General features: G+C 47.2%; 2 protein-coding genes and 1 non-coding gene across 4 annotated transcripts; 1 reads left to right on the top strand and 2 right to left on the bottom strand.

Moving 5' to 3' along the window:
* Positions 1-79: 79 nt before the first annotated feature.
* LOC119403254 (uncharacterized) lies at positions 80-9950 on the bottom strand. 2 transcript variants are annotated; one of them, XM_049418707.1, is made up of 4 exons: positions 9861-9950; positions 6956-7225; positions 2342-2537; positions 80-223 (listed from the first exon to the last, which is right to left on the bottom strand). In XM_049418707.1, the coding sequence occupies exons 1-4, from the start codon at positions 9941-9943 to the stop codon at positions 83-85; spliced, it is 690 nt and encodes a 229-aa protein (XP_049274664.1). In that variant the 5' UTR covers positions 9944-9950; the 3' UTR covers positions 80-82. The 2 variants fall into 2 exon arrangements, with proteins under 2 accessions (XP_049274664.1, XP_049274665.1); XM_049418708.1 differs by lacking the exons at positions 6956-7225; positions 9861-9950 and adding an exon at positions 3660-3945.
* Positions 5217-5290, top strand: Trnaa-cgc (transfer RNA alanine (anticodon CGC)). Its single transcript has one exon. It is a non-coding gene; the product is annotated as a tRNA-Ala (tRNA).
* A 6990-nt stretch (positions 9951-16940) lies between the features above and the next one.
* On the bottom strand, positions 16941-23359 carry LOC119403253 (uncharacterized). Its single transcript, XM_037670198.2, has 3 exons — positions 23317-23359; positions 20514-20693; positions 16941-17233 (listed from the first exon to the last, which is right to left on the bottom strand). Exons 1-3 carry the CDS (start codon positions 23357-23359, stop codon positions 16941-16943), a joined length of 516 nt encoding a protein of 171 aa, XP_037526126.2.
* Positions 23360-26222: the final 2863 nt, after the last annotated feature.

Here is a 26222-nt window from a genome sequence, read left to right as displayed (position 1 = left end):
CACACTGGGACAGCAAGGAAGGAAGACACTACCCAAGAGATTCAACAAGGCTGTTGAACACTTCAGATGGCTCATCGGGCGCTCACTTGTATCGTTGGATGGTTCCTCTGAACCAGAGGGCGCCCTGCTCGGGAACGCGGACTCCTCCCTGCACGACCAGCACGAAGGGCACCGGCCACACGAGCGTATGATTGCACTCCATGTCCTCGAAGCACTGCCAACCCTGCGGGTGCCATTTTTATTCTCGGTGAGCATAATCTTCGCGTAGCGACTGACCGTGTTCTTAGAACGACAGAAAGTTGGGCTGGTTAGCCACTATTTATCACGAAAGAAAGTGGACGTTTCAACACGGACACAGCAAAAGAGAACAAGACGACACAAAGCCGACCCGATGGTCGCGGGTTCGATCTCGGCAGCAGCGGTCACATTTTCGATGGAGGCGAATATGCTAGAAGCCCGTGTACTTAGATTCAGGTGCACGTTAAAGAATACGCGATGGTCGGATTTTCCGGGGCTCTCCGCTACGGTGTGCCTCGTAAACACATCGTGGCTTTGGCACGCCAAACCCCCGCATTTATTACGACAACGAAGACGCCAACTCTTAATTGAAAGGGAACCCGGTGGCGGAAGAGTAGGTACACACAAAGCTTGTCTGTGCGTGCTCAGGTATGGAGCGCCAACCGTCATTCGCTTACACGTGCGGCATCGCGCGAGGAGGCGACTGCTTAGATGTTTCATTTCTCCTCATTGCAGTTATTCGTGTGTGCACAAAATGAACGCCAGCTTTGGTGCTCGGCTTACGCTTCTCTTGGAAGTGGTTTACCTTCGCGTTGCTGTGGCCACTGGCGCTGAGCGTTTAAAAAGAAACACGTATGGTGGTCGAGGCTTGGCATATCAGTAGTAGTAGAAGCACGTGAGTGAGCCAACCATCGATTAACTCGCGTAGTGAAGAAATGAAAAGACTAAGCAGTTATCTTTCGCGTAATATACCGCACGCTTGCCTGATCAACAGGAGACGCTCCATAACCTGCGCATGCGCCGATAGGTTTTGTGTCTACTATCTCTTCAACACTGGGAGCCCTTTCAGTTCATAGTAGACGTTTGTGTTGTCCTGTGCTCTTCTCCTGTGTCCGTGCTTGCACACTCGCCCTCTTTCGTGATGGATAGACCTTGTTGATAATGTGCGAGTTGTGCATTCAGACATTACCCATTCTCGCAACTAATGGCAGAATGTGTCGTAAATAGTAATTCTTGGGTTCTTACACCCCAAAACCACGATATGATTATGACAGACGCCGTAGTGGAGAGCTCCGCAAATTTCGACCACCTGGGGTCCTTTAACCTGCACCTAAATCTAAGCACACCGGCCTCCAGCACCCGCCTCCATCGAAATGCGGCCACCGCGGTCGGGATTCAAGGCCGCGACCTTCTGCTCAGCAGTCAAGCACCATAACCACGCGCAGTATTGGGCATGGTTACGGTGCTTTACTTTATACCCCAGCTGCGGGTGCAGCACTGGTCGGGACCACATGGTTCGCATGAAAACGAGGTGTTTGTTATCCATGCCGAAGTTTGTACTTGCTCGTGGTTTCACGATGAGAGTAAAGTTATATTTTGTATGTCGCTAAACAGGCAAACTGCGCATTGCACGAACGACAGTGCGGCCGTGGCACTTTGAAACCTACCTCGCGCATAAAAGAAATATTTATGATTTTGAAAATACTGACACTGATGCTTGTCGGTAACGTCGGTAACGAGCGTCCTTTAGCGGGCTCTCATCAAGATAAGATTATGTTACGCGCCTTAACGTCCTAAGCGTGGGCTATGAGCGATGCCGTAATGGACCACTCCATACTGATTATGATCATCTAAATTTCTTCAGCGAATCTCAAAAGCATTGCACACGTACGCTTTTGCGTTCTGCAGACCTCATTTCCCCGCCGTAGCCGGGAATATAACCTGAGAACCTCATGCTCAGATATTGAGCGCTATTGCGACAGGCTTACCGGTGGCGGACATATACACGGTGAAATATAAAAAACACATAATCTCCCGCTAAATTGGACCATGGTGCGATGCCAAGCAGCGTTTCGGCATGTCGAGCCCGCGTTACAGAGGGGGAAAGGAGGAGAGGGGGGAATGGAGAGGGGCAAAGGGGGAGGAGTTAGGAGGGGGAGAGGTGTGTGGAGAGGGTGTGCGCATGCGCAGTAAGGGTGGTCACGCCGCACACCACCACCGGTTTGAACTCCACCATAATATGCTTCGCATCTAAAACGCAACTTCGCAGGAACATGCATGCACTGGCCCTATGCTGGCCCACGTATTCGTTCCTTGTACCGACCTGCTTCAGGACAAGACCGGGTCCACGATGGTCGTGCACGCGGAGCACACTAACCACGGGGTAACCTCCGTGGTCAAACCACGTGTCCATGTTGTGAGAAAGTAACCCCGAAAGATCCAGTGTGCGCCACAGGACCGCGTCGTCGGCTACTCCGTATTCGTTCTCCTTCATGTAGCGTGTGATGCCAGAGTGGATCCTGCGCGCAAAACAGCGAGGACGCGTGTGCGTGCCGGTGTCAGACTTGATGCTTAAACACAGATCATACCAGAGAACAGAAATCACTGGTAGAGGTATGTACATTGGCACAATGTACTCGCAAAACGCGAAAGGCCAAAGCAACGCTGGCAACGATGTCTCGTGCGAATGTCATCAAGTGCGGCACGCCATACAAAAGTCCATGTGCCACCACGCCTAAATGTTCTTGCTCTAAGAAAAGTTGGTAGGCAATTCAATAATTACGTCGTGGTTGAATACAGACAATGCTACTTACAGCAGCTAATAGTTAGCGAGAGCCGACACTATCGAAGAGCTCGCAAATATTTGCCAAAGTGTAACTAACTGTACGCAGTACAAATAATAATTAGCCAATATTTTACCGTCGCAAGTCAACACTAACAAATATTAACGATCATGCGGCTATTCTAAGCCAGAACAAGATCATATGTACAGCCCACCATAACCGGTCAATTAGGCATATATAGTAGCCGACAAGGCCATTGTTAACTAGTGGTGATAGTATGCAAGTAAATATGGCAGTCATTTAAGGTGAGAAATATTCATCGTATCCCTTTAGAGAATGCAGGTGGGAAAAAACTCAGGAAAACATTGCTTTCAGAAACAAAAATCCAAGAGCTGGTTTACAACGCTCGTCAGCATGAGCTGCTAGCGCCGCAGCCAACATGACGCCTCATACGGCAGCACGATAGTCAAATTGCGTGTTTCTGCAGCAAATGCTCCGAGCGTCCTTGTCGAACACGTCATAGCATTTAGGCGCTATTACCATAGTTTGGACACGCTCCGTCATCGATCCCACTCGTTCATGCGCATTGCGGTGTTCCACTACGACTTCGCCGGCGCACTACTGCGTTAGATTCGTCATGGTGTCCCAAAGCTTTGCAGTAGATTTACTTTCCGCGTGCAGGAGCCAGACTTCGCACGCTTGTGCGTAAGGAAGCGATATGCGCAACTCTGCTCCCTGCGGAAGCGTATACAAGGACACTAGACAGATTCTGTGCAATGTTATAACGATAAAGAGAAAAACAGTAGGACAACAACGTCATGGCCTCTTCAACGAATAAGCTCTGCAATATCAACGTACGTCATGGGGCACAAGTCGGCAAGCATCGAGAAGATCAGCGTGGTGCGCAGGGCGCCGCTGTCCGTGCCATTGTCGTCACAGTCCATGGCTTCGCGATAGCTGAGAAGCCGCATGCGGTCCTCAATATGACCGAAGCCCAACTCTTGAAGCACATAGCGCCGGAACAAGTACGCCAGGGACTCGGCAATCCATGCGTCCTTCAGGGTGCTGCAGTGCATTGTTAGGCACCCTATCAATGATAAGACGTGTGTGAGTCTCGCTGGGTGAATGACGTCGTCTCGCGCACTTATTCCTTTATTAAGAGCGAAGCTGCTTCGCTAATCGTTCCTTGTCCGGCGAACCAAAAAACTATCATCATCATAAACGGGTGTGTGCCACAGAAAGTGGGTAAATCTCACTACTCACCATTGGTTCACTAATAATGAAACGGGCAACGGTTAGCCCAACAAATAGTTGCGAAGTGACGGCGGTCCCGAAGCGATGGAAGGCCTACGCCAACGATAACGTGCCCATGGATCTATGAGAGGTGCGAAGGCTTTGTTTCAGCGCGAGGTTATGTCTCTGCGGTTTGGACATCCGTGTCGTGTCTGTGACTGTCTGTGGTTTAACTCGAACCTCTCTGCGCTGAGAATAAACGTGTACACAACCTAGCATCACCTAGCTAAAGCCTAGCAACGACCCAGAAGCAACCTAGAAACATCCTGCATCACCTAGCTAAGTCCCAGAAACAACCTAGAAGCAACCAGATTAGTCTTCAAAATCGTCGCAGTTTCGCTGTTTGGAGTCTTGCGCGACTTAGTGCAAGTTTCGCCATTTTTTTCAATGTGGACAGCTTTCTCTCAAAGAACTAATCAGGGCAAGACGCCCCTAAAATATGTCGGTACGTTTCTTTTCGTATGTTTTCAAAGCTTCTCGTCTACTTTCTGCGAAACACGAAAAGCCATAGCAACCATCGTAAGTAGCGCAACTATATAAACAGGACACACAGCAAGGAATTGACGAGCACAGGCGCACTGCTCGCTGTTCCTTGCTGTGTGTCCTGTCTAGTTGCGCTACTTGCGATAGTTTGTGTCAGAACACCAACTCGCCCACCAGTCAACTCTTTTAACGAAAAGCCGTGAACAGGCTCGCGGCTCGGTGTTGCCGCGTAGGTTGCCTCAATATGTCCGCCTCCTCTGCTACAGGGTGGGGACACAGCTTTCTGTGGGTGCCATCTTGGTTCGAACGTTCCCGCTCCCTGGCACTGCCCGGAATGCAGCCATGCAGCGCTTTTAGTAAAATTCGCAGAAATTGGGCTCCCTTTATCCCTTCTGACGCCAAGCTTTCCAGATATATTCTAAGTAGCCAATACGTAAAGCTTTTATTAATAAATGCGAAGTATTTCTTGGCGAACTAAAATGAAAACCAGCTGTCCTCTTGCTAAAGGTTCACATGCTACGTGACGCCATCTGGAAAAAGAGTGTTCCACACTCGCCTTCATGGCTAAGAGTGGCGCTGACTAACGCTCCCAGGGTTCGCATGCACATAAATAACCGACAAATGGACGAGGGGACGACCGCTGCTGTAGCTCAGTTGGTAAGAGCGTCGGGCGCGCAATCCGAAGGTCGCAGGTTCGGTCCCTGCCAGCCGCCAGTTGTCTTTTCGTCCGCTTTACTTTCTTCAATCACAATTATTACAGTACACTTAAAACAGTACAATTAACGTTCCCTATATCTTCATTCAGTTACCCTTAATGACCACCGGTTATCCTTCCGACGTGCTACGTGCCCGGCCCATAATTATTTCTTCTTGATTTCAACTATGACTCAACTATGATTTCAACTTGATTTCAACTATGACTGGATTCCAAGAGATGGCAAACGCGTGAGGGGGAGACAGAAAATTAGGTGGGTAGATGAGATTAAGAAGTTTGTAGGTGTAACGTGGCAGCAGAAAGCACAGGACCGGGTTGATTGGCGGAACATGGGAGAGGCCTTTGCCCTGCAGTGGGCGTAGACAGGCTGATGATGATGATGATATCTTCATTGGCTTCGTTATCTGCTGGTTTTAATTAAGGTTGTGTCAGACAAAGAAATGAACCCTCGAAAATTCCCTTTCTTGGCGAACCAAAGTCATTTTGTGCGCATCTATCTATCTACCCTAATGAAAGTTTAACCATCATTCATTACCATAATCCACCATTATGATGGGATGTTTCTCACCTTAATTGTGGATATTGTAGGGGCATGGTGGAGGCATGGTGGGTGGGGTGTGCCTCGCTGAATGCCCAATTAATATGGCCTAAGCCTTCCCCCCACCCTTCTGAACAAATGGTAAACGCATGCGTCCGCGTGCAGTTGATTACCCTGAGCGGGGATTTAACGAGAGCAGTTTACAGCAACAGCTGCATACAGTAAGTCTTCCCTGAGCTGGAGGAGACGCCTACCACGTGCATTTGTTGATGAGATTAACTACTCTCTTTCAATCCCGGTTCTGGGTGGACAACTGGACGCATTTTTAATGCGCAGGATTATGGCTACGCATGGTTTTTCCCGATAATGGCGACCAATTGAGAGTTTACTTCCCACTCTCACCATGGTAAGCCGGGTACCAATGGCAGGCCTTTCTGAGAAGCAGGTTATCGCTTTATTTTCATTTTTGCTTCCATTACGGAGCTCGCATTCTTTCGGAATCGACCACAGGAGGGTGGGGTGAGCGCTGCGTTCAAACTTGCCTCCCCCCCTCTCGACCCTTTCAGCCCTGGATTTGTTATTTTGGCCGGAGACTTTTTTTGTCCGTGTTTTCCTAATAGATATGACATCAGAATACTACAAACGAAAAATTGAGCCAGTGGTGCAAGTATTAGTGGATTTACAGACATGGCATCAAATTAGGTCATCCCGGCTCAGCGGTTGCCAAATGAGAAAAATCGCTTCTTTTTTCCTGCTACTCACTAGAGTACGCAAAATTTGAACCACGTCTCATTTTCAGTGTGATACTCATTGAAACAGCTTCGGTACGTCGACCCGAAAATGGCGCTTACCAGCCTCAGCTGAGCCGCCTCGGCGTCACCCATGACTTTGGTCATGTTTCCTCTTCTTTGTGGCTCCAAGCTCCACAAGCATGTCAAAATTTTGGCGCCAATCGCAAAGGGGATCATTGAAGAAGTATTCCCCCACGAATGAACAGTTTTGGTTTCGTTTCCGAGGTGCCAGAGGAAATAATTAATGGAGAACACTGTGCAATCCTAAGATCGTGGATTATGGTAATGCATGATTGGCAACACTTTCAGTAGTGCAGTGGGTGATAACGCTCACCGAGGCGTGGCGTACGACAGGAAGAAGCGTCGAAGGATGCGCTGGACGACGGTGACCACCCATTTGCCGCGTTCCCAGATGTCGAAGGCGTCGAACGAACCCTGCCGGAGGCCGATGAAGCCGGCGCCGGACACGGCCATTTCCGGCATGTCCGGTGCCACCACCAAGTCGATCACCTGCAGACTGCTGCTCCACGCGCCGACTTGCTCCTCGAGAAGGCTCACCGCTTTCTCGATGGTCTTCAGCACCTCAGGCCGGTAGGCAGAGAACCTGCACGAGAAGGCACTTTTGCAGCGAAGCCGTATATCCCTTTGCGAGACGCATTACGATCGACTGCATACCCATGCGTGGTATTCACATAATTGTATGCCCGGGGTCTGCAGACCAACTTTAAATTAACTAGAAGTTTTAGAATAAGAGTGTATTTTACAGCACTTCACTGCAAAATCATGTGATTATTCTACAGTCAACCATGCTATATTTCTTCATAAACCGTATTCAACGACCCATTCAAATTACATGAGAACATTATCTGCTGGCATTGATCATTTCTAACAAGGTAAGACATATTTTCAAATTCCTGCAGAAACACCACACGTCCTACGTCTCGTTAAAGAAGGCACTGCCTTCACCAAAGCTAAGGTGGGTTGCAAGATATTTCATCCAGAAGTGATATAAAAGATCTTTTGGGCAACAAGTAAGCCTAATATACCATTATCGCAATGTTAGTGGTCTCTTCCTTGCCAATAGTGCAGAGAAACGGCAGAAGTAAATCGCGTCTCCACCTGAGGACGTCGTATCGCAATGGGTTATGGTTATAGGTTATGGCAGATCACGTGCGCGGACAAAACCACACGTAGAACAAAACCTTTCGGCCGCGGATATATATTGGTTCACGTATAAAGCGTCTTCGCAGAGGTACCCCTCGCCACCGCCCGTGCTCATTCACAAGTGTCGTGGCGATACTCGGCGGCGGCGCTTCCCACCAGTCATTGCTCCCCTTTGTCACGTGACGTAGAGATCGCGCTAGCGCTGTTATCAGCACTTGCCCTTCGAACTCGCTATGGGACGGACGAGTGTCGTTCGCTCTACGTGAAGTCGCTGCCGCAGAACGTGCAGCCGCGGCCGCTGCCGGTGCTTCCACCACAGCTTCGCTACCTTCCATTTTCACAGTAGTGGAACGGCTCTGTATTTCTCATCATCATCATCATCATTAGTAGCAGTAGCAGGAGCCAATTCACGTCTACTGCAGAACGAACGCCTCGCCTAATGGGCTGCAATTTACCCTGTCTTGTGCTAGCTGATTCCATTTTATACCTGACAACTTCTTTATATCACCACTCTATCTAATCCTCTGCCATCCTCGATTACGTTTACCACCTCTTGGCATCTATTCTGTCTCTCTAGCTGACCATCTGTCCTTTGCATTACGTCACATGCCCAGGTCCACATTTCTTGTTTCAAAAAGGTCGTAAAACGTTTTCAGAAAATCTTGAACGACGCGTATTGGCAAATCGTGGCGGTCCATTCAATATTATGCCTTGATTCTTTTGATCGTCCGGGTTGCTTTAATGACTACAAAAGCACTACCTCGATCTCCCAGCGCGCGTTCCCCTCAACTCTACAGCTCACGCCATCTCAGTCAGCCAATGAACATTTTCTGCCGTCGACAGAACATGGCGACGATGCGATGCCTGTTGAGCCATAGTTGACCGAGGTTCGAATCATCACACCGTGTCGACTGCGGCGCCGTAATGACGTCACGCAAACAAATCGTGCAATCCCAAAATGGCTGACCTTCCCGCGTTGCAGCCACTGCAGCGACGTTTGTTAGTACGGAGTCGGCTTTTGGGCTTTGAGCAGTACTGTGAGCTCAAAAATTGCCGCTTTATTCGTTCACTAGGTAATTTTCATGTCAATTTATTATTTTAGAGCAAAGAAATGTTAACGATACGCTTACCATTTCAAATCTCTTACGATGACGTCACGTTTTAGTGCTTATGCCGGCCGGCGGTGCCGCATTGTAGCTTTAGAAGCGCAAGAAGGCTAGGATATTCAAACGGGCGTTATTAAACGAAGACTGAATATTGCGTCGAAATATCTGGGAATCGTTTTCTTTTCACGACTCCTTTGAATGCTAGCTAGAATGTTGGGAACGGCTGTTTGTTTTCTAATCCAATCTGCTATCTTCCCACTCTTAATGTTACGCACATCATTTTCCGTTCCATCGCATTCTGCGTGGCTCTTAACTGCGTAGCACTTTTTACTTGCATTTAATTCGAAGGCTTTACTTGCCAAAAGGGCTCGTACAACTGGGCTGCGTTAAATGCCCAGCTAACGAAGGCCTGCTATTGAGGAAAGTTCACTTTGGTGATACTGAGCCACGATGCACCACGACAGAAACGCAGCGGGAGAGGCCCGCAAATTATACGTTGTGTGTTGTAGGTTCGGTCCCCGGTGGCTTCAAGCTAGGGAAGGCAATATCGATGAACGAATAACGTATTCAAAGTGTACCGTAAGACGTTTACTCGTCGGTGATGTTCACCTTCAATTTAATGAAGTTAATCATGTAAAGCTTTCCGATTAATTAATTTAGAGACAGCGACAGGAGTGCCGACAGACTGTACTGCAGAACAATGTACGTATTTGCGGCTGATGCTAAGTTTCTGTTTTATTGTAAAATGAACAATAATGTGTTGCAAACATCACTTTATTATGACTGTGAAAGCGGCTGTTCAATATTCCAAGGTCGTACGAAAAGTAGTCGACTAGATTCATATTCAATCCGGTCTCGAACACTTTTATTTGCACGCCCCTAAGCTAGACTAACGTCATAATTACGTCATCGTTATTTGCTATTGCTAGTTTGTACTACTGTCGTTGCCATGACAACACGCATACGCACGAAGCGGGGGACCACAGGTTCATCCTGCCGCTCTTGTCCACGCTGAAGTTGGTGAAGATGGCGGACAGCAGGTAAGCCGACATGGGTTCCGTTCTGCGGTATGGCAAAAAAAAAACGATGTTTTAGGAAAGATAGCTGTTTTGTTCGCAGCTATGCTCGAGCAATATTATAAACCAGAAGATGCGAGAGAAGAATACAGCTAATCAGAATGAGAGATAAGATTGATGAGCACTGTCCAAAACACCGGCACAAAAGCAAATATCATACCAAGCGTATAGAATTGTAGCATGCAAGTGGCCCGTAATAGGTTTTTTTTTTAGCCACATTAGCGATAACCACAAGAAGCAAGAATGATGAAAATAAATTGAAATGCAATTTGGGCTCCTGCATGCAGAAACCGGTATCACAATGCGAGTTCCGCTTTAATCGGAAACTTCTGACATAATTTTCCTCAGTGAGGTGATTTCAAGGGCCCATAAATCTGTATAAAACCTCTTGTATTTTTTTATACTTCTTATAACATTGATACCGTAGACCCAAGGCCGGTTTCGAGCCCCAGCCACTCGGCTACCGCGACGTTTAATACAGCAGCTACGCAAAAAATGAAAGTTGTTGCTACGACAAAACAGCTCCTCAGCAGAAGGGAGGTGCTTATTTCAGAGGGGGATATAAAGAGATGAAAGCTATGTCTGAAGGCACAGGTCTTTTCCGGCGTCCCCTGCGATGCCTTACATGCTAATGTGCATACCTATGAGTGCACCGCAGCTGTAGTAAAGTGATAGAGTGTTAGCATCTTACGTGGAATGTACGTGGTTTGATTCCCAGTGCCACCACACACACACACATCATTGGCATACAGGAGACATTCTTAGATAATGAAACACCATACAGTTCAATTCATGTTGCCAGCAAATTTTAGTCATCCAGCATTAAAGTACAACACGCTGCACTTCCAAAGCTTTAGAGTTAGAAGACAGCTATTAGAAACTGCCTGTAAAACGGGGTAACAATCACTAGCCTTATTTGTCCCAGTAGTCAGCTTTCTACAATCTTCTTTAGCAGAGAGACGATGTGTGCGGTCTTAAAGGGGCACTGACAAAATTTTGTGGCTTAGAAAGCCTGCGGGATTGACTCTCGTGAACATGCTTATATCATCTACCAAATCTCAGCAGCGAATATAGCTTGGAACGTCGTATACATGAATTTTGAAGTTCGTGCGCGCAATCCAGAGCTATACGCCGCACCTCACGACATTAACCTAATCTAAGGTGACCTGAAGGTGACCCCCAACTTCCGCAACGTCACCGCTGCAGCCGAGCTCCGAGCTGGCGCAGCTAGTAACGATGACATCACAGTCTCAATTGCCCTTCTGTCGCGCTTGTGCCAGCAGATTACTGTTCGGCGAAAGAGCGCGGGTAGAGGACGCAGGCAGCGCGGTAGAGCGTCAGGGTTCTGTGTCCTCACATAATCGAACTCGTCAACCAAGTTTCACAATTTAGATGGTGTTAATTGCATCCGGCGACTTGTCATTCTCGGAGCTCTACCAAACCTAAACTGAGACTGATCAGTAATAAGCAGACAGTAATTAATTATATGTCACGCACTGAAGCAAGCGATGTACCGTGCTATGACTATAGGCCGCCAGCAACATATTGCAGGGAAGAAAAACGCCAGACTAAGATTTTTTGTCAGTCTCCCTTTAAGTAATCTTAATATCCAGTACGACCTTGTCTATCACAGCTACTCACTCTTCCAGAGATGTGGTACCTGTGGAAGACATAGACCACACTGCCCGCTAATCAATCTTCCTAAGATGATATCTCGCATGTAGTACCTATGGAAGACAGACCACACTGCCAGCTAGCCCATCTTCCTAACATGCATTATCGCATGTAGTACTTGTGGAAGATATAGACCGCACTGTCAGCTAGCCCACCTTCATAGAATGCCATCTCGCATGTAGTATTTGTGGAACACATTGACCACGCTGCCTGCTAGTCCATCTTCCCGAGATATTATCTCACTTGTAGTACCTGTGGAAGACGTAGACAGTGCTGCCGTTCGTCTCCTTCGAAGTGCTCTCGACACCGGCCGTCGAGGAGGCCTGCAAGTTTTCGTTGACTAGCAGGCGCACGTCGAAGGTCGTCTTCCACCCGGGATCCTTGAAGCACGGAAAGGTCACGAACGCGTCTAGTTTGCTGCGCAGCCATGGCAAGTGCACATGCAGTGTCAGCATATAGGGTTCAGGTTGTGTCCACCATCCACGAACATAGTTTAGGCATAAAACATGAAAATTTACATGAGTACACCCAGGTTATGTCTCTCAGTGGGCCTAATATGCTGGCTTTTAAATGCTCCGCTAGGGCATTAATTAAGTGACATTTGAGTACGTGCAACAGTGTTGACCGTAGTTTGTCAACCATATCATTACTAGGCTGTATATACCGTTCCATAGTAATCGTCAATGACAACGCTGTTCGCTGTTTCCGTATGATTCGATATTCGATTCAATCCACTTTTCACCATTGCACGATTCGCATTATTCTTGGCCTCAATACCAACTTTTCGAACACCCCTACTAAAGTGCGGGCGCCCTCTGCTAATTACAACTATAAGAGCGTAAATAGCGCCAGTGACCAAAATCGGTCACTGCCGTTTGGTACTAGTTCTAAAAGGAGTTATTACCTGCGGAGCTGTTTATTCTCGGAGAAAGTCCTTTAGTCGCGAACAAAAATTATCATCGTCATGAACCGGCACGCGCTGTATTCTTCCTCTTCTTTATATTCTGCTTCGCTCCCTGAACACGTGCGCCGATATGTCTGGCGTGGGATGAAATAACCTTGATAGGAGAGAGAAAGAGTACAGGGAGAGAGAGAGAGAGATAGTGAGAGAAATAAACAGAGAAGGTGGTAGAAAGAAAGAAAAAGCGAGGAATAGAGATAAAGAAACAGAAAGATAGAAAGGAATAAACAGCGACAAAAAAAAAGATATAGAAAAAACAGCCAGAAAGAAAGAAAGCGAAAGAAAGAGAGCAAGAAAGAAAGAGAAAATAAAGATAAAGGAGGCAGGCCACCTAGCTCCGCACTTCCTTCAGTCTTGGTAAAAATTACCTCTTTCACCTAATACAGTAACATAACTTATTTCACAGGCGCAAACGGTTGAGACTGTATAAGATATTGCTAGGGCGCGTTTGAGCATACTTCAACAGGACCGACTGTTGGGCTGGATGGTCTTGCATTTTAACAAAGTGCCATTAGACAGACACAAAGACGACGCAGACAAGGACAGGCGGCAATGTTCTTCAATCATACCATTTGCGAAACTGCGTTCCAAAAACCGGACACGCCTTTGGCCGATTCTGCGGGGGGGGGGGGGGGGGGGGGGGCAGATCGCTGCCCCATCTGGGAGCAGCAATACTAAACACTAGATTACCGCCCCTGCGTGCACTCCTCGCAAACTGCTCAACGCCGCACGCGGCGCTGGCTTGTGGCAAGCGTTTATTAGTTTACTTTTTTTTTTTTTGGCAACAGATGACGCGATTTCGGCCAATGGCGAGTTCGGATTTTGATACATGGGGCCTATGGAAAGTTTCGCAACTCGTACGATCGAAGAACTCTGGCCAGGCGCTGTCCCTGTCCTTGTCAGCCTCGTCTTTGTGTCCGTCTTCATTTGCGCCAATTTCACTTTGTTAAAAGTGCCTGAGTAGCTATCTGCAAATCTGAAAGCTACTTCAGCAAATCTGTGTGAGAACCAAGAGAATATATCAATTAGCCAATTTTCGAGTCGTTACCATTCGTTCGCGAACTTTACGCTTCCTCGTAGACACGGCATGGAAAGATTGACTCACCGGGGTAACATGAACAAAACGACTTGATCGCCCTCTCGCTTCAGGACGAGGCCGTAATCTTTGCGAAGTCGGCCTTGGAACTGCACCGTCAGGTTGTACCTGCATTTGGTGCGAGGAGCGCCTGAGGTACACGGACTTCTAGAGATTAGCAAAGCTTAAGCAGCACTAGTCATGTCCTCTTGTTGCGTTTCTCGCTCGTGAATTTCGCTTAGCGCATCTACATTACTTCCAAGCTTGCTCGTTCGCGAACGCGTGCACTTCACGACCAGATCGTTTTGTCATTGTTCGCTTGTGGCGCCAGATTTCCCTGCCACGAACTCATCTAGAAGTAAGTGGTTGTTTATATGAGCAAATATGTAACAAAAGGTGAAAAAAGAGCAAGATAGATGGACGCAATATAACTGTCTATCTCGAGTGACAGACACGTAAGCGGCGGCCATCAGTGTATGACGGAGGAATAAATGACAGGGAGAGGGGGAGAGGAAGATTCCCAAAAAGCGACGTCGAAAACTGTGAAAACACTCAGCAAGGAATGGCAAGTAAACGTTCAAGGCATTCGTCTTGCAGAGTGTCCTCGTGTTTCCTTTCTTTTTCCTTTTCTTGTGTTATCAATTATTTTCTGGCTATTCCATTTTTCAGTCGTTCACCTGAAACGGCTGTGTTCCTCCATAAGCTCCAAGAAACGGTTCCAGGCGTGCGTGCAACGGTCTGGCGTCATGTCACGCAAGCTGACAGCGGTGCCACCATACGCCCGCAGCCGCCGGTCCTGCCCCCTTGCGTTGGTCGCAGCAGCACCGTCAGTACCTCAAGACACCTAGAGTCTTGCTAGCTGTCTTGAGGTACTGACGGTGCTGAGGCAGTGTTTCGGTCAAGCCTACGGCAGCATTTGCAGGCTGGCGTAAACTCCACGACATTTATTGGAATGGGTGGTTCCTTGTGTTCTCTGAAACTAGAGCCGGAACTGTTCGCCATTATGCACGGTGTTGGGGAGGGGGGAGGGTGCTGTGTTGGGTTGGGTTAGGATAACTTCTAACGTCTTCGTATGGCCACCTTAGTGGCTATTCGTCGGTTTGAATTTCATACTAACCACGACCCCTACCTCCTCCCCCCCCCCCCCCTCACGCCCCTCTAAACACCGCCGTCAACGTCTTCATGAAAGGCATGATGTCGGGCTAGTCGGTTAATGGATTAAGCAAATGTTTAACCGCGCGAATAAGACGGGACGAAAACCGAAACACAGACGCAGACTTCCAACTGACTTTAATTCGTGAAAGCAGGTTATTCCAAACGGCTTCAGTATCCTTCCTGTTTTCGTCCCGTCTTCTTCACGCAATTAAAAAGTCGCTGAACTCTTTGACCAGCATTACACGAACGCCATCGTAAAAACACCGCTTAACCGTTCCGCAATAAAAGACGTGCTTACGTGCGACCCTGCCTTAGGAGGTGCGTCGTTTCGATGACAACCTTGCTGCCGTCTCGGAGGACGCGTGTGACGCGAACCGGAAACGACTTCCATCGCAGCACTGTCGTCACGATTTCCAACCTCCGAGCGCAGTCGAGCACGATCTGGTGGGAAATGCACGTGGAGCGGAACGACGGCGTGTGAAGATCGTACTTTACATGAGAAAGAAGGACATTCAAAGCGATATGATTGGCTGCACAGATGTCGTAGTGATAAATGTCACGTGTCCCTTACGACTTCTGCCAAAGCTTTAAGGTATGCGAATATTGCGTCGCTGGGCCAAACCAAGGTAATGTTATTCGCAGTCGCTGGAACTGAATCAATTGTATGTAGCCCAATTAAGAGATTAGTTATATTATTAAACAGGTTTCTCAGACATTATAACCGTACTAAAAAGCGTCATCGAGAAAATTTGGCTGAGAGATATTCTTTTTGGCTGTATACGTGCCATGGACATAAAATATCTTGCCATGCCTGAAAGAAAGTACGCTAAACGCGAAAACGTGCCGCACGGACTAGCACCTTTCATTTGGCACGTACATACAGCAACAGCAAGCTAAATCTATACATTTTTTCAGGACAATCGACCTACAATTTACGCTATGGCACTTTTTCTTGAATTGTAGTAATTGAAAATTCGTGTAATTACTAACTACAGCAAAACCTCTTTAATTCGATTATCACGGGACCGGAAAAAAATGTGCGATTGGACCTAATGACGAATTATCGAAAGTATCAAGAAAACAATGAACAAATGTCTGTTACATCAATAAATTTTCAGTTTCTGGATGAACACGTAAATCCTCTACTTATTTTGCCTAAGATCAGTGTAAAAGCCGCAGTTTTTGTCATCCTGTGCCTTCGTTCTCGATGCGACCATGGCGCCAGACTCCCGTGTTTAATTAGCCCGAAACGTGCTCTGCACCCCTCCCTTATTACGCACCGCCATACGTCCACGTGACAACAGTTCTTTCGCAGGTAAAATGGCCGGCAACTGATGATTCGTCCATCGCGACGTCGCAAACGAGTTTTATGCCAGCATGCGGACCTCGGCTGAAAGCTCTTCATCGTCAGCAGCTTCCGCCGCGTCTTGTGGCAACTCAAGACAAGGACCGAGTGACAACCGACAAAGACAGGCGCCTGTCTTCGTCGGTTGTCACTCGGTCCTTGCCTCGAGTTGTGCGCTGGATGCTAAAATGGGAAAGAGTATAATGATCTCGAAAGAGAGTTGACGTGACTCTTTAAAGAGAGTCATATACGTGGCAAGTCAGAACTTGCAATAAAAGAGTCAAAGGACTCTCTTTTTTTAGTGTGTAAATTATCAGTATATGTTTCCTTGTAGGTTTGTGCTACTAACGGGTGGATGCCAATAGTCTCTTTCTGAACCATTCCTCCACCTTGCGGAATTGCGGAGGACTGAATTTCCACAAAGAGACATATGGTCATGGTGAAGATGAGCAGCGCGAAGCACAGAAGGGCGAAAGCACAGGCAAGGAAGGACAGAGGAAGCGAAGAAGAACGAACACAAGCACTGAATACCAACTGGCTTTATAGGTAACAAGACAGATGCACACACACATTATATATATATATATATATATATATATATATATATATATATATATATATATATATATATATATATATATATATATATATATATATATATATATATTATATATAGCCTATGCGCACCGGTACAATATATACATGAGATATTGTGTGGGTCAAACATGGCGTCACCAACATGTGTCGCGTGAATTTACCGAACTTAAATGCTGTCAAAACGGCTGTTTCGCTTCCTCAGTCCTCCCTCGCCTGTCCTTCCACAATTCTGTGCTTCGCGCTGCTCGTCTTCACCACGAACGTAAACCAACTCGCCCACACCGCCATTCTTATTCGCACATACGGTCGCAAAAAAAAGGCCGTTTGTGACCCGGGCACTCGCCTGTCGTGCGTTGTGCTGGATTTCGAAGACTGCGTTCACGTATCCCTCGTAGGTGTTGTTCTTGATAGAAGGGTGCAGCAGCAGGTCGTAGTGCACGGGTCGCCATGGAGACGCAGCTGCAAAGCACATTGCGTCTATCATTACCACTAAGAACAGATAACGAGAGCTTCCGAGGTCATGTCAGGTCAACTTGAAGAGGCTGTGCAAATTCACCCGGCCGTCAATACTGCGGTGGCTAAATTTCCACTCGCAGCCACTAAAGCAATGCGTTAACTTTTATTCAACACTTACAAGATATGTGCTTATATACAATATTCCAAACCGTTTCAATAAAACAAATCAAACCGAACATAACGAGCTAAATAGTAACAGCGACGGTGTTGATCACTGTATGTACGTTGCCTAATCTTAGCCTTTATTCTGTTTCATCCCTATATACTCGTCATCTTCGGATGATTCTGAATACAGGTGAAGTTGTCTTTTAATGTACCATTTGCAATGACGAAAAAATGCTGATTACCGCAGGAGAAACCGAAGGCCCGAATTTGTTTTACGTGTGAACGCCCCCACTATGAAGACTTGCGATACGTGTGTGAAACTCGGCGATATAAGTTTGCACAGCGCCAAGAATGTGGTCAGCGATACAGCTGTCACTATTTATTTTTTTCGCTGTAGAAAAGTGCAAGAACACAACTACCCACTCGACATTTCCTTAATACAAGCAACTTTCTAAGGTAGTGGCGGTAAAGCAAGCAGCTGTTGTTGCCACACGAAGCTCCATCGCACGACTTCAAGTGAAAACTCTAAATCACAAACAAGTGTCATCCTCATATTTAAATCGTATAGAAACGCTGTAGGAACACGCAAAGCGGCGTAAGTGTCTAACGGGCAGGATCACAAACAATCGCGCTTTGCTTTTACAAACATTGCGTTGCGAGCATTTGTGCATCACGCTCGACACAACCTACGCTGTCTGACTCATTCACCGCCTAACGATTTCTGAAGCATTCCTCTAATACCCGACCTCATTCACTGCCCCTTAAGACCAACGAACAAAACTAGCTGACGGCACTGAACGCAACATTCGGCTCTGGCAACCGCTACGGTACGTCCAGAACAGTCGCTAGAGGGAGCCTCTGGCAGATGAAAACTAATGAAAACTTTCCACTCGCGCTCGAAATGCGCTGCTTGAAAACCTCGTTTTTCCGTCACAGAGACCGCTTGTTTTCGCACTTCGGCCAGTTGGCATTAGCCAGGCGTTTTGAAAGCGGCAGGAACGCGTTGCCGCGTCATCGCTCGATCGCTGCAAACGCTCGTCCAGTTTCCTACATGCTCGTTTTGTTGTCACCCATCCTACCGCACACTGATAACGCGGGTACCGAAAGCAATTGTGTACGTTCCTGGGCGTCACGAACTCTTCTGAAGTCTCCGTCAACGTGTGCCTGAATTTAAACGTGCAGCCATGGCGCATCTGAAGTGGTCGTCGTCGAAGCAATCGGCGAGTAGCCGACTGCTTCGCATGAACGGTAACGACGGCAGAAACGAAAGAACGTATGCTCACGCAAAATGCGGGCTCAGTTCGTAGAACGGGAGCTAATTCTTGTTTAATTCTGTGGGCCATAACAGCCGAGCAAGCATGTCAGTATATCGCCACAAATTTGAAGATGCTATATTCTTTTACTTGTAACCAGTTTCTGCTGACAAGAACCGCCGCATTCTTGCAGTGCGAGCTAACTTATCCGTGCGGGTGAACAACTGTCGCTTGTTTGTAGGCATGTTCGAATGGAGAAAGCAAAATGACTGGAAGAGAGCGTCACGTGATTGTGCTAGCCTCAGCAAGGCAACTTCCTCGGACGCCCTCTCTCAGGGTCCTGTGCGCGTTTTGACAATGGGTTGAAGGCATTCTTCAAGTGTACCGACAATTTGCGACAACTCGGAATGCAACCCCGAGTCACAGTGCTGTAAAAGCACTAAGAAATCGTGCACATATCTAAAGACTCTCAGAACTTGGGTTCGCAGGAACCACTGCTGCAGGATCCTGTAGCGGAGAAGAGGCTGAAAAAAAAATGACCGGAGGGTAGGAGGGGATCGCTTGCTCGGTCATTGGCGCATATTTCATATTTCTTGCTTAGGATTTTACGGTACTAAGAATTAAAAGTTTATCGTCCTTATCTACAGTATTACGTTTGGATGCGCAGTGGTGTCGGAGTCTTTGCCGACATTCCGCAGGAGGTTCAAGTTTTCAAGTGAAAACCAGTGACGCTAACATGTGTCTGAATTGAGAAATCGCCTGCCTCAAATACGTGAGGAGTGCTTGGCGCGATGGGAATGACAAATTGCAAGTGGATAGGGCAGCGACGACTGTGGGCGGAGCTCCCGTGTATTCTTATGTAGTAAACGACTATAGGTTAGAACCAAGGAGGTTTTAAATAACTGGGGAGGGGCGAAGCATGTAGGGAAGGGTGTTTCGGCTCCACTAACATGAAACTTGGGGAGGGGTGAAGCATGCAGTGTGCGCCGGTGTTTCCCACAGCAAAATACTCACTCTTTACTGCTTTACTGGCCACCGGTCCACTAACGCACCATCACATTGCAGATATGTTTAACGAAGTAGCATTTCAAATAGATGACTTTACCCTAGAGATACACGTTTGTGTCTCGTTTTAGATAAGAAACTTGAGCGCCTTGGTAAATTTCGTCGGAGATTCTGACACCACTGCTAAGCCACACACGATGTTTTAGGCAGTAGCGACAAATCTTTAACTCATAATATGCATAGTATGGACCGGTGGCGAGTATTGGGATTTACCCAATTTTTGTGGCACATACCAGTTTATGATGGACCGTAACCACGACATGACACGCCGACAAGGCGAGACCCTAAAGTACTTCGCCCCTAAAAACTGCTGGAGTGGAAACTGTGTTTCGTAAGTGAAGCCAAGCCGCCGCCACCTTGCCCCAGGCACGATAAAACGCTAGCACACAGCGAATAATCAACAGCGTTTGCCTCGCACGCCGTACCTATTTAATTAAGGTAATTTCCTCGGACAGATACTGCTAAACGAGCGCCTAGTATTACTGGTTTCCTTAAGAAGCCTTAAAGCCTTGACATATTTTAGTAGGCATCAATTTACCAATAGTCATCCAGATATATTGTTTTTGTTGGGAACAGCGATCTCTTATTTTATACTTTGACTAGCGTTTACGTTAGCAGAACCGAATCAGTTAATCTCGTATCGGGTATCACGCGAGAAGGCCGTGTTTCGAGGTAAACTCCAGGCAAATGCTGGCTTCACACTTGCTGCTAAGACCTTGTGAAAGCTTCCACTCCAAGATTTCTTTTTTAACGTACTCGATTAGAACACCGCGATTCGCCACAAGATGGCGCGCACGTACCGGCCGCCAGAGTCCAGTCGGAGACGTCCGTGGTTGCGTTCGCTCGCGCCTCGGCTCCGGGCTTGCGCTCCTCGAGCTGCAGCAGCTGCACCACTGCCATCACGGTGGCACTGATCAGGGACACGGCCGTCAACAGGGCCACAGACATGATCAGCCTCTCTTGGAAGCCATCGTTCTGCTCTGATCGCCGAAGAGAAGTCATGCTTAACATATCTTTTAGTGGCAAGAGCACCGAGTGAGACTCTTGTTTTTCTCTCAAGTACTTCCGGTCCAGCACATACTTCCGGTTTTCCGAATATCCAGAATAAGTTTTGTAAAAAATAAAACTGGCCACCATGACCACTAGACCACCATGACGGGGCAACAGAATTTCAAGACGCCTGGTATGTTAAGTGAGAAATAACAGACAATAATGCCAAGGAAAGTATAGGAGATGTTATTTGTAATAATTGGGATATAAATGTGAAGAAAGTAAAGTGGACGAAAAGATAACTTGCCGCCGGCAGGGACCGAACCTGCGACCTTCGAATAACGCGTCCGATGTTCTACCACTGATCTACGGCGGCAGTCATCCGCCCGTCCACTATATAGGGTATATATGTGCATTTAAACCTAGAAGTGTTAGTCAGCGCCGATAGCAGCCATGACGGCGAGTGTGGAACACTCTTCTCTTTTTTTCGTGCGCAGCTGGTATCGTTGAGGCACCTGGCGGGGCAGATCTCAACTACGTACTTCTTTCGACGCAGCCTCTGAGATCGGCAGTGCGTCGAGACGCAAAGCTAACCCAAGGAATAGATGGCTTGCACCGACGTCACGGAAACCCTGTATGTTGGAGCACCAGCATGTGGAGACGCGACGCTAGCGATGCCACATTAATGCTATCAAAAGATCACGTGCAGATTATTTCATTACGCACGCGCAGAGACGCTCCTGCCACGTCGTTTTCACATTGACGCAGTTTGTTTGTCATCAAAACCACCATCGTGGAGTAGCAGTAGATTCAGAAGCGGCGTGCATGACGTCACGTGCAAGCCATACACCTAGGCATACGAATGCCGAGGTGCAAGTGCCACTACCAGAAACCTAAGCGAAAATCATCATCATCATTTAGTAACCCACGCAGATCCCTGTCGTTTTATAGCACAAGGAGGTGCATCAATGAAAAAAAAAATGTTATCACTTTCAAACCCATACAGAGACGGGACACTGGCGAAACGTGGGAGACGCCTTTGCCCTGTAGGGGGCGTAGTCAGGCTTACGAATATGCTAATGATGATGATGACGAAAGAGACGTGACATTGGAAAGAAATGACGAAAAACTAAAAAAAAAACTGAACATTTACATGGACGGCAAACGAAGAAAGTAAAAAAGAAAAATATGCATGTTAAAAAAAAGGGGGGGGGGCATCGCTTTGCTGTTTGAAGACTGAGCTTCCTGCCTGGGGGAGAGCAGGGTCGCAAATAATCATTACAAGATGAGGCACATGTCTGCTGCAACTTGAAGTCCGGACACTACTCAAGTCAGCACATAGTTATGGAACGTCACTATATTCGCCCAGCGATCGAATGTATTGTATTCATGACAATCGGAGAATCTGTATTCATGCTCTGAATAAAACTGAAAAAAAAAGCATTACCGTAAAATGCTGAGCAAGCGCCCCCACCCGAGCAAGCGCCCCCCTCCCTTTTTCGGGAGATGAGAAATAAGCGCCAATGACCGAGCAAGCGCCCCCTCCTCCCCTGCGGCCACTTTTTTTTTTTTTCAAGACGAGCATCGCTTGTGTAAAAAGAACCACAAGAATAAGTACACTGAATGCGTATCTAATGTAGTTTATGAAATTCCGTTGACATGTGGCCGGTCGTATATTGGTCAAAGCGGTCGCTGCTTCAATGGTTTGACAGTGACGAGGGCGAATAAAAACAGTAAATAAATAAAGCATTTCATTAGAAACATGGATGCGCATTTTTTATCTTTAGCGGCTCTCCCGCCGCGATCTTGAATTTCGGTCCGGGGCCGAGCAAGCCCCCCCCCCCCCTCCAAATCTGATCGGATTATCCTTCACTGTAGGGGGGGGGGGGGCGCTTGCTCAACATTTTACGGTATTCCACCAGTCTTCCTCGCCCTACAACTCATACCTGCCTCGAATCGATGGCTCAAGTACTACTTGCATTCAATCGACCATTCTACATAAGTTCTTTGTTTTATTTTTTTTAATTCCGGCCTCCGCGGTGGCCCATTGGTTACGATTAAAGTTTCACAGCAGGCTTGTTGGTATGGCATGCTTTTTTTATTACTAAGTGTAATTTTATAAGTATCGCTGATTACCATAGTAATCAGTCATACTAATTGTTGATCACTAAACCTAAGGAAATGCAGCGCTGTGTGTGTGCGTTGCCTGTCTTGTGTCCTGTTTCTTTGAGCTACCGTAGTAATAAAAAAACCACTGGTTACGGCGCTCGGCTGCTGACTCGGAAGATGCGGGTTCGCATCGTGGGCGCGGCGTTCGCATTTCGATAGACCTCAAATGCTAGAGGCCCATGGACTATGCGATTTCAGTGCACGTTAACCCGAGAGGGCCCAAATTATCCGGAACCCTCCACTAACTACGGCGTATCTCACAGTGCGAGTCGCTTTGGGACGGTGAATTCCATAAACCCAACAACCATCCTCACAAAACACTAATCAGTGGTCCCTCGTGTCTTCGGTTCAGACTACTGCACCTAATCATCATATACTTCCATACAGATCCGTGTTTCGGCCCCCAGTCCACGTCAGCACTACAAAACTCGTTTGTCAACTTACCGTCATCACTGGAGTCCTCCTCTTCGATGTCACTGTGGACCATTATGAACAGTGAACCGTTGTAGGTTGGTTGGTTGGTTGGTTCCTCAGTACCTTGGCTCAACCCACTGCCAAGGTACTGAGGAACAACCAACCTGTGTTCTTCTGCTTCTTCTTCTCCTTATCGATGAACACACAGCCGCAGCGATGGTTTCGCCGAAGGAGAATCCGCGTTCCTTCAAAAAATTACCACCATTCCGTCATGCCCCCACAGGAATGGAACCCAAAGAACGTAGTCAACTTATTAAACGATCGGCCTCATCGATAAAGCGCATCACAGCCGTTCAAGTTTGTGCAAAGTACGTGTGGTTAATACACACTTTGGTAGACTGGCCTAGAAATTCGTGGAATATTGTAAATAATAAAAAAACTAACAGGGTCCCTTATTGTTTGTTTGTTTGTCGCCTGAAGGAGACTGGCTCATACCCACGTGGGGGATTGGCCACACTGACAATTAGAAAGAGAAATGTAAACCCTATGAAACGTCAAAGGGAAAGAAGAACGAAACGCGATGTAAATAAAATGTGAAAGAGTTAAGCCGTAGGATAACGATTGAAAAAATAAAAAAATAAATGAAAATAATAATGCATTCTCCTAAAATGACTCGAAGGCGAAAGCCATCTTCTTTTTCTTCGCAGTCGATGTACTTATCTTCCCACGGCCCCCTCCGAAACGCTTTCTGCACCTCACGTGACTTTGCAGTGCCTCCTAGATCGGAGGCATCGGTGGTAAGTTACTCATCAATACAATGTCATCATCGAATCGCACGTTACTAGGGTACTCTCCATTAACTCGCATCCATAAGTCTTCCCATTCAAGGGCCCTGAAAACTTCCTGTAAACACGCGGTGAATAGCACTGGGGATATCGTGTCTCCATGCCTTACACCCTTCTTTATTGGAATTTTGTCGCTAAGACAAAATACGATAATATAATATAAGAATGGGGTGGAGCACATTAGGCAAGCAGTCTCAAATCAAGAACGGTAGTTTGCCAATATCCCTCAAGAGGAAGGTGTACAACCGCTGCATCTTACCGGTACTTACCTACGGAGCAGAAACCTGGAGGCCCACAAGGAGGCTTAAAGTGATAGGTGTAAAAATTATAGGCGTAACCTAAAGGGACCAGAAGAGATCAGAGTCGGTCAGGGAACAAACGGGTGTTAAGGACATCTTAGTCAAAACCAAGAAGAAATGGACATGGGCAGAGCGTATAGCGCGTAGGCAAGCTAACCGCTGGTCATTAAGAGTAACCGACTGCATTCCAAGAGAAGGTAAACGCGCAAGGGGGAGACAGAAGGTTAAGTGCGCGGATGAGATTAAGAAGTTTGCGCGTATAACGTGGCAACAGCAAGCGCAGGACCGGGTTGATTGGCGGAACATGGGAGAGGCATTTGCCCTGCAGTGGGCGCAGTAAGGCTGATGATGATGGTCATCTAAGGCTTTCGCCTTAAAGAGATGAAATTTTAGGAAAATTATAAAATAAGGCCTGTTGAGGTGGTTACAAGTTAAAATGCTTGCAGCGTGACAGCAAGAATCAGTAATCAATTATTCGAAGTAATCAGTTATCCAACTGTATTCGCCTGTCCCATTCCCCCAGTGTAGGGTAGCCAACCGTACACTTTTCAGCTTAACCTCCCTGCCTTCTACCTTTCTGTTTTCTTCGTTCCTTGCTTGCATGTACATAAGCGGAAAAGCCCAAGCAGGCAACCACGTTGGAGTGTGCAACTTTGCAGCTGTAGACATCCGGCTTGTCCACACGCCTGCCACCAGAGTTCTTCAATCATACGAGTTTCGAAACTCCCCATAGGCCCCATGCATCAAAATCCAAGCTCTTCATTGGCCATAATCACGGGCTCTGCTGATTGTGGCGCCATCTCTTGACCAAAAAACAATCTAATAAATGCTCGCGACGATGCCAGCGCTGCGTGTGGTGTTGAGTAGCTTGCACGGGTGGCGGCATGGCAATTAGTGTTTTGTATTGCTGCTCCCAGATGGCACGGCAATCTGCAGGCCCCCGCAAAATCGGCCGTGGGCATGTCCGGTTTTCGGAACGCAGTTTCGCAACTGGTATGATTGAAGAACTCTGCCTGCCAGAGATGCATAGACCCTACAAGATAACCCATTACTCTATTCTCTTTTCCACCCAACACCCTTGCGCAATCGCACGCTTGTTGCTTGTGATTTAGCTCAATGACAAACTCGTGCAACCACCACGAACTGTACGCTTTCAGACAAACGCAGTACTTGGCAAAAATAAACTGTTTTATTAAAGCAGTAAATGTAAAAAATTGTGTCGGAAAATTTCAACGTAAGAAAAAGTTAGTGCGCGGTTATCATCAGATAGTGATCATCTATGGCGCCGGTGATAAATACTATTTCCCGGTACATCTTTAAAAAATCAAAGCATCCAATAAACCCCCCACACGGAAACACTGTTCATGCAAATAACACTGCCCGGCCCTAACTAAAAGATCGCCTAGTCTAAATGGAGTAAGGCGGCTACAACGGCCAAAAGCTCTAAGTCCGCCAACGTAACAAACGGAATACTGGCAAACACAGCAAAGGTTTAACAGGTAGGCATTCAGTCAGAGAACGTCACAAGGAACACAAACAGGAAGTACGTAACGATGCTCTCCTGGTATTAAGTCGTACGCCTTAGAAACGCTTCAGTTAGGTAATGCTACGGTCTCGTTTTGATCACTCATACAATGAGGTAGAATAGTGGAAGAGCGTTATGGTTGGGCACCCGCAATCATCATTATGTGCTTTTAATTCAATGAGGCTGCTCAAGGTTGTGAGAGTGCACGAGACAGTGAGGCACCTCGTGTTTAGATTTACTCTATAGTCAGAGCGGCTCGTTTCAACA

This window comes from Rhipicephalus sanguineus, chromosome 8 (genome assembly GCF_013339695.2).
Source record: "Rhipicephalus sanguineus isolate Rsan-2018 chromosome 8, BIME_Rsan_1.4, whole genome shotgun sequence".
NCBI lineage: Eukaryota > Metazoa > Arthropoda > Arachnida > Ixodida > Ixodidae > Rhipicephalus > Rhipicephalus sanguineus.
The sequence above is the reverse complement of the archived record's forward strand: the minus strand, read 5'-3'. Positions and strand labels throughout refer to the sequence as shown.